Raw genomic sequence first — 11,366 nt, 5'->3', positions numbered from 1 at the left:
CCCCCCCACCACGAGGATACAGCCCTTGCTGATGGACCCAAGAAACTCGACTCAGAGCTGCACCGACGATATTGAGATCCCGACGGAGCAACTGCACGAGTGGAAGCGGAAACTTGACCCTTCACTGCGATACACGGTCGAGGCACCGTCATCTGTCTATTGTCTCCAGTATGTATCCATGATCTCTGTACACCCGCGAGTGTTTTTTTTTTCCGTCACCAAATTCTAATTGCCCCCCCCCCTCAGCATCCAATACCATTCGGTCATGATCATTCTGCACCGACCTCACGCCGGGTTCGCCGTCACCGAAGGCACCGCGACGGCCTCACAGAAACAGTCGCGCGAGATCTGCGTGGGCCACGCGACGTGCATCGCGCGCATGCTCCAGGAGTACCGCGAGCACCACGGGCCGGGGTACACGATGCTGGGGTCTGCCATCTACGGGGTGACGACGGCGGCGACGACGCTGATCGCCGACAGCGCCGAGGAGGAACAGCAGCGCGGCCCGACGTTCGCGCGCCAGCTGCTGTACCTGCGCACCTGCCTCCGCACGCTCAAGGAGATGGAGTACGCGGAGAAGTCGATGAAGCAGATCCGCAAGCGGCTCGTCTCGGTCATCACCAGCTGCAACCTGGACGCCGTGCCGCCCGAGGACGGCATGCTCGAGGACGCCGTCGACAGCTACATCACCAGCACGACGCTGCTCAACAACGTCGACTTCCCGGCCCTGGACCACGACTGGAACGGTCTGGCCTTGTCGAACGTGGCCAGCGCCAGCGCCAACCCTTGCGGAGCCGCACAATCCGGTCCCCCAGTCGACTTTGACATGGACGAGTTTTTGAAGATGACCACCCAGACCAATCTGCCGTTCTCGTTCGAGTCCCTGTTTACCGATCAAGATGGGCGATAGTTACCCGCTTGTCGTCCGACTCGGGGAGAAAAGGCATTGGGTTTTGTACATTATGGGCTTGGGGCAACACGAGTCCTCTACCATCTGTAGCTGTGTGTCTACAGGCGGCCCCCTAATCCTGATCCTCTCTGGGGAACTAAATAGGAAGACGACAAACAGCGACTCGGTATTTCAGGCATGTAAAGAACAGGACTTTTCGCCCACGCGTAACCCGAGGTCACTAGAACGCTAGAGCTGCGAAGCCCTCTTCTTGCCACCTTCTCGCTCATCCCGAAGGATCCGCCTCACAAAGTCATAACTGCCCTTGATCAGCTTCCCCCTCAAGCCGCCGCTCGTCGCGGCCGACGACTCAGTCACGCCCCGGTACACCACGTCGGCGCGCGTCTTGTCACACCGAAGGACGGTGCCGCCGGTGTATTTGGCGTCCTGGACGAGGTCCAGCATCAATTGGGCCACCTCTTCGGGCGTCTGGGACAGGTTCGAGGCGACGCTGTATTGTTCCATCTTCTCGGGGCGGTCGGTCCAGAGGGGAGTCCAGACGGCTCTAAAATGGTGGGGAGTCATCAGTATCGATATCAGTGGACACTTCCGACATGGCTTTGACTCAAGAGGAAAGGAAAAGCATTCCCAGGATCAAAATCATGGCGTACATACCCAGGACAAATCCCCACGACCTTGACGCCCTCCTCGGGATCGGCGTCCCCCAGACTCTTGACCAGACCCACAACGCCGTGCTTACACGCCGAGTACAGCGTGGCGGCGTACTGTCCGTCCAGGCCGCCGATGCTGGCGATGCAGCACACGACCCCCCTTTTGTTCCGGCCGACGAGGGCGCGGATGGCGAGGCGGGTCAGCTTGATGGGGTGGGCGAGGTTGATGTCGAGCTGGGCGTACTTTGAGGGTTCCGAGTCGTTCCAGAAGTTGGACCACTCCTGTCAGGTGGCTCTGGGGTTAGCGAACCACTCCCAGCGGAAGAGAAGAACACCTATGCCAAAAGGACATATTGGAGAGAAGAACCCTTATCCCAAAGGGACATGGTAAAGAGAACACATCCCCGATATCCTTCTTTTAGGAAAGGGGAAAAAAAAGATATGACCTACCGGTTCAAACACGCCCGCACCAGGGACATAGACGTCCGGGACGTCGCCAAACTCCCTCTCAGACACGACGATCAAGTTTTCCAGGTCCCGCCAGTCCGTCACGTCGCACTTGACGAACTTGACAACGTCGGGTCCCGCACTCGTCGCGAAAGCCGCGGCTTCGGGGCCGAGCTTCAGGTCGCCGATCAGGACTTGAGCGCCATGCTGGACGGCGAGTTTGACAAAGGCCAGACAGATACCTGGGATTTTTCGTCAGTCGCGTTGTGTCAAGTCATGTCATATTCAGTTCAGTCAATTTGGATGGCGGGTGGCGTGGATGAATGGGCAAGTCGCCCTCTGGGCTGGTAGAGGATATACTTTGGGTGCTTGGAAGGAGGGGATATGATCTGTCTAACCTGATCCGCCACCCGTGACGACCACAATCTTCCCTTTGACGGGGAATTCTCCGACAGACATGGATGTGTATATGTGTATATGTTGTAGGACTTTTTTTCCGGCGTCTGTATGTACTTGTGTGTGTGTATGATCTGCGCAGTCTCAGCAACCAACCAGCCAGGCCCGACGAGTGAGTATGTACAAAAGACAAAAGACACCAAAAGATCCTAGGTATGTGCAGGTATGCACTCGACTATTTACTTACTTCCTGACTAGCCAGCCCAGTACCTAGCAGCAAACCAACAAGGCCAAGTAAAGTACTCTCTCTGCTTTGCTTTTTTTTTTTTTTTTTTTTTTTCAAACCTAGGTAGAGCCGGTGTCTTGGTCTTACAAGTCCTCGCTCGGTACACGATCTCTCTCTCTCTCTCTCTCTCTACCTATATATGATATGATATGATACGATACAACTTGACAGCTTTTGGCTCGATCGAGCAAGGGGCGGAGAAGAAAGCCCGAGGTTCCCCTTTTCAGAAGCCGGAACGTTTCCTTTCACCTAAGATATTATACGTGAGACGAAGCCGGATACATCGCGGGATCTGATAATTAGAATTAACAAGTGCAAAGACAGTACATATTTATTGGTTATTATTATTGGGATGGCATTATGGGATGCTTCAGCCAAACCCACAGATACGGCCAGCCATAAATAACCCTCGCAGTCACAGTCACTTCCCCTTGTATTCTGTACTCGGTACAAAGTCAACTCCGTCAGTGTCTCTTTCGTCTACCGTCTATTGTCAAGGACCGGACCGACCGAGCAGAGGAGGAGACTAGATGAGGATATGCATTACTGACGAGGTGGTGAGGCACACTGCGCATTGGGAGAGCATTATACTTGTTCTTGTGCTTTGTACTTATTTGTACTTGTTAGTATACTCCGAGCCCTCGGCCCGGCCGGCGTACATGCCTTGCAGTGCCGAATAAAAAAAGAGAGAGAGAGAGAGAGGCCAGGCATGTATGCACTTTTGACATATCTTTGAGACACCAGAGATTGGACGATTTTCCGTCATCTCCAGCTTCCATGCTGTGTAACAGCTCTGGTACTTAGTATGGGTACTGAGGTATATAGGTATGTAAGTGGGAAGAAGAATAATAATGCAGTACATAGATGTTACCTTCGTACCGTTTACCTTGTACTTTGTATCTCCGTAAAAGGGGTACGGTACCTACTTGGTATGTATTCATACCTCGCTACTAGGAATACGAGACAACGATCGCATCCCGCCACAGTTGCCGAGGTCCGTTACAAGTCCTGCCGAGTAGCCAATAGCCTGGGCTGACCCTACAAGTACTCGGTACGCGACGGAGCAGACGAGATACGTGCCCGCATTTCAGCAAGTGGTGGTGGGGTTACCTTGTTCGCCGCTCTCCTCCTCCTCCCCTTTCTCGTTCTCCAGACAATCAAGATCAGTTTCTCCATAGACTGGGATTACGACTAGGGGTTGGGATTGGGATTGGGATTGGGACTGGGGTTCGACACGACACGATAGACTAGGTCAGACTTGGGGTGGGCAGGCGGGCGGGCGGGCGTGGGCAGGTTCGGTAGTTGGACATTGGAGTTTTGGCTCGACTGACTCGCTAAACCGTGACACTCGCATCCACCCCAGCGAGCGAGCGACGACGACTCTGTAGGGGTTGTGATGGTTGTTGTTGTCGTCAGTGATTCTCTGGGCTCGGCATGAGTAATAACTAAAGTAGTCAGTCAGTTAGATAGACAGACAGATAGTCAGTCATCTACTGCGCTCTCTCTATTAGACGGACGACTTTCAAGATCAAACATCAAGGACGAGACGAACCAAAGAGAGAAAAAAAAAACCCCTCCAAAAGGAAAGCTGCCTACCCACCTACCTATCACACATGGAGCACGGGTTTCCGGATCACTATGGCCAGCGGTTCACGCGGACGCTGCACCACAAGGCAGAAGGGCCGACGTTGCCGGAGAATAATCCCCTGTCGTCGTTCATTGTGGTGGTGACGGGCGCTGGGAAAGGGTTGGGAGTTTACGTGAGTCAACTTCACCCCCATCGCCCCTAGAGACATGGTTGTTGTGAGATGTATGGACATTTGAGAGAAACAACCGAGAGAGTCATTTATCCTGCTTGTCTTTCTCCCCTAAATATCCCACCTAACTGGACTGGACATCACTGCTAACACCCTCCCAAGATCTCCCTCGCGTACGCGCGCGCCGGGGTCAAGGGCATCTGCATCTCCAGCCGCACGCAGAGCGACCTGGACGCCCTGGAGAAGCAATTAAAGGAGGTGAACCCGTCGGTCGAGATCCTCTCGGAGATCTGTGACACGACAGACCCGAAAGCCGTGCAGGCACTGGCGGAAAAAGTGCGAGAGAAGTGGCAGGGGAGGCTGGACGTGGCCATCGCCAACGCCGGGGTCATCTCCAAGTACCTGTACGACACGGACGCGAAGACCGGGGAGAAGACGAACCGGCGCCTCCCCTCGGGGATCGTCGAGGACGACGACTTCCAGCGCGTCATCGACATCAACCTGCTGGGTAGTTACTACGTGGCCAAGTACTTCACGGCGCTGCTGGTGGCGCCCGAAAACCCCAGCACGGTCAGGGCCTACGTCGTCATCACGAGCATGGCCGCCCAGGTCACCGACAGCAGCTTCCTGCCCGTGGCGTACAACGTGGCCAAGTTCGCCAACAACCGCATGGTCGAGCACATGGCCACGGACCACAAGGCCGAGGGCCTCTTGGCCTTTGCTGTGCACCCGGGCGCCGTCCTCACGCCGCAGACCGAGAAGCACTCGAACGAAAAGGGCGACGCGTGGGATTCCCGCCTCACAGACGACATTGGCCTGTGCGGTGGCTGGTTGACCTGGCTGACGCGCGAGCGCAGGGAGTGGCTCAGCGGGCGGTACCTCAGTGTGACGTGGGACGTTGAGGAGTTGGAGGCCATGAAGGATGACATTGTGCGCGAGGATAAATTGAAGTTCAGGATGGCCGTCTGAAGGATGTGGCTTGGACCAGAGAGGGACGGAGTAAACAGCCAACAGCGGCTAGAATTATCCCATGGTAGACGTGGTACATGTCCCAGGATGAGTGAGAGAGCGGGTCTCATCCATCCTTTCCCCCTTTCTAGACACAGCCTTGTCTGTCTACCAGTTATGACTAGATAACCCACCAAGACCACACATAGTCCCCTCGAAGCGGAAAAAGGGATTTGACGCATGAGAAATACTACAAAAAAAGCTAGCTACCCTGATAGGTCTGAACACAACGCCCCCCCAACCCCAAATAGGGAGTTGCTCTCAACCAGGAGGTGATCAGCTCGTATCGACGAGGGAGGGGGTCCGGCTCTCGTTCTCCTCGGCCTCTCACTGGTTCCGATGCATGATTAATCAATCTGTACCACCACTGTTACTAGTGTAGTGTGATAGTGATCGAGGCACGAATGGTTCATGGACTAGCATGGCGGCACCTCGAGGCTGAAGCTGATGTAATCAGAGCATCTAAAGCGATGCCCGTATTCAGCTGCGTTATAATACTCGGATCAGGTTGACGGCCCTTTCTTATAATATGTATCTTCAGTAAGCCCTTCACTGACCATCCCTCTCGTCTCTGTCTGAAAACAATTTTCCTCCGGCAAAAATGGAAGAGTCCGAATATGCCACGGCCCCGGTCCAGATCCTCCGCGTCAGCAACAGCACATTTGCGTACAGATTATTCGGCACCGCCAACAACCTAGACAGTGACGTGCCGTTGCTCCTCCCGACGCATTTCCGCAGCCGCCTTGATTTCTGGGACCCGGCGCTGATCGACGCCCTCGCGTCTCGGCGGAAACTTCTTCTCCTGGACAACCACGGCAGTGCGGAGGCGCAGTCTCTCAAGGGGAGTCAACGAACAACCGCCAGACATGATCCGCGACGCACGCAGACGCAGACACCGTCACCAACAACAACGGCGCTGTCTTTCAGGTTCTGGGCCGAGGAAATCGTCGCGTTGATCAAGGCTCTGGGCTTCACGCAGGTCGACATCCTGGGATTCAGCATGGGCGGCTTCATCGCACAAATGTTGACCCTCAATGGACCGCCGGGCTTGGTCAGGAAACTCGTCCTTGCGGGCACCGCACCCAGTCAGGGACCGGACGTAGAGAGCGGTGACATGCACTACTTTCAGAACCTGACGAATGCAACAACGGACGGCGACGTTAAGGCCGGCTTCCTCGCCGGCTTCTTTGGGTCCGGTGAAGCGAGACAAAAGATTGGGGAGAAATGGTGGGATCGGATCACGAGTTGCTCTTCCACGAGGCCGTTCGTGTCGACCAACGACATCGATGGTCAGATCACAGCAATGATGAGGTGGTACGGCCTCAACCACCGTGATGAAGGCTCGTATGACCGATTAGACGAGATCCAATGTCCCGTCTTGATCCTGTGCGGTCAGAGGGACAGACTTGTTCCAGAACAAAACAGCCTTCTTCTGTGGCAGAAGATCAGCCAGACCAACCCCAATGTACAGATACATATGTATCCCGAGTCGGGCCATGGATTTATGTTCGAATATCATCGTCATTGCGCGAGACTTGTCAATGAGTTTTTGGACGAAGAGGTAAAAGTACAGTGCACATGCGAGTACTGCCATTGTTGAACGAGAGCCCACTGATATCATACAGTCTGAGGAAGGATATAATGACAAGGCACAAGCCATGAATTTCAGAGCATGTGCCCGTGTAGGGATGCCGAATTTCTCCTTTCTTCTCAGGGTTGTCTGGCTATCTGTATTTGTCCATGAATTCTTTGTGGAATTTGATCCAGCGACCGACCCAATCCGTTCCCGGGGCGAGGAAGGTGGTTCGAAGATGTAATGTACCAGGTTTCTGCCCGAAGCCGGAGCCGGGGACGACACAGATACCCGTCGCGTCTAGCAGACGGAGGCAATAGAATTCGTCGGGTGTACGATCCGCCTCTTTTGCAGCCTCGACTGCTTTGTCCGAAACCTTGATGGTGGGGAAAAGATACATTGAGCCCTATCATCACAAAGTAAGCAACGACCAGAACGATAATCACGTGGAAAAAAGTTCGACGTACCTGTGGCTCTCCCACCTCGACACCCTCCATCTCCTGGAACGCCCGGTAAAGTGCCCAAGCCCGGTCTTTCAACCCGTTCCTGACACTGTTGTACTCCTTATCGTAGAGGTCGAAGCTGGGATCCCCTGGCTTCGGAGGGTCTACCACGAGATCCAGCAGACATTGACCGATGACAGGAGGGCACAGCATGATACTGATGAACTTGTAGATTTCGGCCTGGACTTCTTGGTCAAAGCCCACAAGCTCAAAGTACCCGGCGCGATGCCCACATTCACCCACCATACCTTTGGAGACGGAGTTCAACGATGCAAGTTCGACTGAGTCATACCGACCTGGCTCCCTCTGCTGCATCCTTCGCAGGGCACCTTTGAAAGAGTGGAATTGACCAACAAAGACATTCGTTTGGTAGACCTCGTCAGCCATGATAACGAGATGGTGCTCGGCAGCAAATTTGATCGTATCCTCCACATCCTTTTCAGATAACGAGGCACCAGTGGGGTTTCCAGGGTTGATGATAACAATGGCACGTACGTCAGTGCCTTCACTGACCGCCTTGTCATAGGCTTCCTGAATTATAGAAAGTTCGGTGCTCCAAGCCTGAGACTCCTCCAAGTAGTAAGGCACACAGCGGGCATTGAGAACAGACAGGGTCGCGGTGTAGAGTGGATACTGTGGTATGGGAACAAGCACGCCGGTCTCGGGTTTGCCGCAGATGATGTGGAGGAGGGTGTTGACTCCTGACGAAGCGCCTGCAGAGAGGTAGATGTCGTCCTTGTTCGAAGGAAAGCCATCCCGCCGCTCAATGAAGTTGGCGACAGACTGACGAATACCAGGAGCGCCTGCAGACTGCGAATATGCCCCCACGGAGTGGATTTCCTTCAGTAGCCGGCGAGCACGGTCGATGGCATCTTGTTTGTAGCCAAAACTCGTTTTGAGTGCTTCCTCGTTGTCCAACAGGGGTGGGTACTCTAGAAGAGCAAGGACTTGCCGGAAGAATGTGATGGGTTTCTGGTCGAGTTGCTGGGGGTTGCCAATGTTGGCTGAGATAACGGTGTCAAAGGGGAGGGGGTTCTCTGGCGGTGTAGGAGGGTCCTCCTTCTTCAACTTGGACCTGTACTCTTCTGACTTGATAGCAAGTTCGCCTCTCACGGCATACTTGGCCGCCTTGACGTGGGGGTTGATATTGTGGATGCTCAAACTGCGCAAAGGGCGCGTGGACGACATTTTGCGACGACAGGAAGGAAGTTGAGGTCTGAGGTAAGGATGAGGAACTATGCATCGGATATATCAGTATTGGGACTGGGTCACCGGAGACAAGGGAGGGAGGGAGGGAGGCAAGAAAAATGATCGGGTGCACAGAAGAAACTATGCTCGGTTGAGTCACAGGTGGTGTGTCAAAAAAGAAAATCGACCAGGCTAGCAAGGACTTCACCCTGTACTCACCTCGTGATAGGCTTGGCCGTTGTGCTGGAAGGGAAGGAGGTGTTGTTTGTGTTGTTCGTGTGGTTGACAGTGCCGGACAGGTGTTGGCAAGTTCGCTGGACAAATGCTGAGCTCGCAGCAACACGAATGACAGTCTTGACGTGGCTATTGTGGGTGGCGACATTTTCTGGTACATATAGACTGGAGAACTTCAGGTGGGGGGTGGGCTCCCTGGGGAAGTAGATGGTCTAGCCTGTCAGATTTGGAGCTGGCAAAGCGATATCGGGAGCTCGAACTCAGATATCGCAATTTGCAGAGGGCGTAACAAAGCTGTAGAGACTATTGAGGTATTATTCGAGATGGGGTGGACAGACACGACAGGCCGTCGCAGGAGAAACAAGGGCGGCGCACACGATCAACCAAAAGGATCTTCCTCACTGGCTGCGTCAATCTCGTCTCGTCATGGGGCGCGTGGGAGCTTTCCTCCCCGTCTATCTTATCGCTGATTGTGGGGGGACGCCACAGCTGGGCTTGCAGGGCTTTCAGGCTTTCTCGGTGTCGTTCCACGAACATACAGGGATTAATTGGAGAAGAGAGAAGAGACAGAGTTTCTTGGAGCTGCAACCTGCGCAACCGTCGGGCGACAGTGCAGCGCTAAACTGTCCGAATCAAGCAGCCCTACGAGAATTTGTCGCCGACGGCATGCGCCGTGTTCCTTGCTGTATTCTTCCCTTTCTTTTCCCCTGAAAGCAACCTCCTGATCATGATGGTATGATCAAGGTATGGTACATGCCACGATCCATGCGGCGCGATGTCTACCAGCAATCCAACCCAAGACGCCTGAGTCCCTTCCAATGGAGGGTTCGGCTCTCACGCCCGCTCACTCCCTCGCAGCCTCACAGCCTGGCCGTACTTCTGCAGCTTGGTGATCAGGGCATCTCCTTGTTTCACAACATCGGCATATTGCTTGTTCTTGTCGTCCGGCCGGGTTGTCTCGATTGTCCCCTGCACTCGGTCAATTGTGCAACTCACGCGCCCACCAGCAATGAATTTGGCCAGATCTCTATCCAGAAAATCCACGCTGACCCCGAATGCCTGTGCCATTGTTGCCAAGCCTACTACCCGGTAAGATTGGAGGAGTTGTTGATAACCACGCAACCGCATTTCTCGCACGAACCAAGCTCGGTGCTCATAGAGGTATCGGTCTTGTGTCAAGAAGTGCTCCTCGACCGCAGCCAATGCCAAGAAGAAATTGCGATAGTTACCACTGTAGAGGCTGTTGACCAGTCCGGCCAGCGAGGAAACGTCCATCGGGCTTTCGTTCTGTGACTGGACTGAACTGCCAGTCCCAAGTGTGTTGACATTGACAAGCCCAGCAGCACGTTCTGCAGTTGCTGCGGATGCATCCTTCATCTCTTCGTCCATGCCAGGCGCCTTCTCCTCGCTATCCCCCAAAATCGCCTTGATTTCGGGTGCGTCGACAACTTTGGCTTTGAAATCGACCCGCTTGAGGGAAAGCGACCCTGCAAGCACAGCATATACGACAAGTGATGAGTAGCTGCAAAGTTCATAGCTGGTGAAGGTAGAGAGACTGTCGAGGAGTAGCGGAGCGGCGAGGTTATAGGATCGGACAGTGAGGAGGTGCAGGCCCTTGTAAGCTTTTAATCGATTTCTTCGATCCCAGTCTCCACCACCCTCGACCAAGATATTTGCACGCTCGATTTGTTTCTTTGTGAAAGCCTTGTCGTTGAAGAAGATGCCGATGCGGATGATGGCGAGGACAATGTCGATCTTGGTGCCCAGCGGCCCAGTCTTGTCGAAGACTTTCTCATATGCCGCGATAGCTTTGTCCTAGCATCTAGTCAGAGTGATGTAGCTTCACGATGTATTCTCCTGGCTTACCTTGTCGCCGACCCGGGCCCAGAACTCGGCGCGCTTGCTTCGAGCCGCTTGTACCTCTGTTTCGCCCGCCTTCTCTTCAGCCTCTTCTTCCTCTTTCTGGAACTGCTCCAGCTCCTTTGCGTTATCAGCCTTGAGTTCCTCATAGAGCGCTTCGTCCCACGGCAGGATTCCAGAGGGTACAGGTTTCTTCGGGGGTAAGAGGTTGCTTGACACGAGAGACGCCCGTCTGGCGGCGGGTTTGGGCGGTGGTTGTAATGGCTGAGCTGTGCTCTCTCCCACGGTATTTAGCACACCTTCAGTAGGGTGGGCCAAATGCCGATATAACGACGCCATCTTATGGTCTTTGATAGCATTTTGAAGGTAATTCAACGATGCTGGCTGGACAGTCTGGGGCGCATTTACTAGGGAGAAGATGTGCTGGGCGAGGGTAAGGTCTGGATATTTGGCAAACTGAGGATCGGAACCCATTATGTAAAGCGACCGGACCAAGCGATGTCGACTATGGAGAGAAAAATGAGAGAGAGAAGAGGAAAGCGTGGTAATGTTGG

General features: G+C 54.2%; 6 protein-coding genes across 6 annotated transcripts in view; 3 read left to right on the top strand and 3 right to left on the bottom strand.

The window, feature by feature from the left end:
- The window catches only part of Z517_08230 (uncharacterized protein), a gene marked incomplete at both ends in the record, with an annotated part of 2,562 nt that extends 1,652 nt beyond the window's left edge, over positions 1 to 910 (top strand). Inside the window, 2 exons of the mRNA XM_013426749.1 lie at positions 43 to 168; positions 247 to 910. Of these exons, the coding sequence (XP_013282203.1) occupies positions 43 to 168; positions 247 to 910 (790 nt within the window). The remainder of the gene's footprint in view (positions 1 to 42; positions 169 to 246) is intronic.
- Positions 911 to 1,138: 228 nt separating this feature from the next.
- Z517_08229 (uncharacterized protein) lies at positions 1,139 to 2,466 on the bottom strand (the record flags this gene model as incomplete). The annotated part of the gene is made up of 4 exons (XM_013426748.1): positions 1,139 to 1,454; positions 1,565 to 1,842; positions 2,011 to 2,249; positions 2,406 to 2,466. 4 exons carry the CDS (start codon positions 2,464 to 2,466, stop codon positions 1,139 to 1,141), a joined length of 894 nt encoding a protein of 297 aa, XP_013282202.1.
- Positions 2,467 to 4,302: 1,836 nt separating this feature from the next.
- Z517_08228 (uncharacterized protein) lies at positions 4,303 to 5,415 on the top strand (the record flags this gene model as incomplete). The annotated part of the gene is made up of 2 exons (XM_013426747.1): positions 4,303 to 4,449; positions 4,609 to 5,415. 2 exons carry the CDS (start codon positions 4,303 to 4,305, stop codon positions 5,413 to 5,415), a joined length of 954 nt encoding a protein of 317 aa, XP_013282201.1.
- Positions 5,416 to 6,055: 640 nt separating this feature from the next.
- Positions 6,056 to 7,054, top strand: Z517_08227 (uncharacterized protein; the record flags this gene model as incomplete). Its single annotated transcript, XM_013426746.1, has 1 exon — positions 6,056 to 7,054. The coding sequence occupies one exon, from the start codon at positions 6,056 to 6,058 to the stop codon at positions 7,052 to 7,054; it is 999 nt and encodes a 332-aa protein (XP_013282200.1).
- A 124-nt stretch (positions 7,055 to 7,178) lies between these two features.
- On the bottom strand, positions 7,179 to 8,718 carry Z517_08226 (uncharacterized protein; the record flags this gene model as incomplete). The annotated part of the gene is made up of 2 exons (XM_013426745.1): positions 7,179 to 7,433; positions 7,495 to 8,718. The coding sequence occupies 2 exons, from the start codon at positions 8,716 to 8,718 to the stop codon at positions 7,179 to 7,181; spliced, it is 1,479 nt and encodes a 492-aa protein (XP_013282199.1).
- A 1,068-nt stretch (positions 8,719 to 9,786) lies between these two features.
- On the bottom strand, positions 9,787 to 11,286 carry Z517_08225 (uncharacterized protein; the record flags this gene model as incomplete). Its single annotated transcript, XM_013426744.1, has 2 exons — positions 9,787 to 10,767; positions 10,819 to 11,286. The coding sequence occupies 2 exons, from the start codon at positions 11,284 to 11,286 to the stop codon at positions 9,787 to 9,789; spliced, it is 1,449 nt and encodes a 482-aa protein (XP_013282198.1).
- Between the last annotated feature and the right edge of the window lie 80 nt (positions 11,287 to 11,366).

The sequence above is a fragment of the Fonsecaea pedrosoi genome (assembly GCF_000835455.1).
Source record: "Fonsecaea pedrosoi CBS 271.37 unplaced genomic scaffold supercont1.5, whole genome shotgun sequence".
In the NCBI taxonomy this organism is placed as follows: domain Eukaryota; kingdom Fungi; phylum Ascomycota; class Eurotiomycetes; order Chaetothyriales; family Herpotrichiellaceae; genus Fonsecaea; species Fonsecaea pedrosoi.
This window is presented reverse-complemented; position numbering and strand designations above follow the sequence as displayed.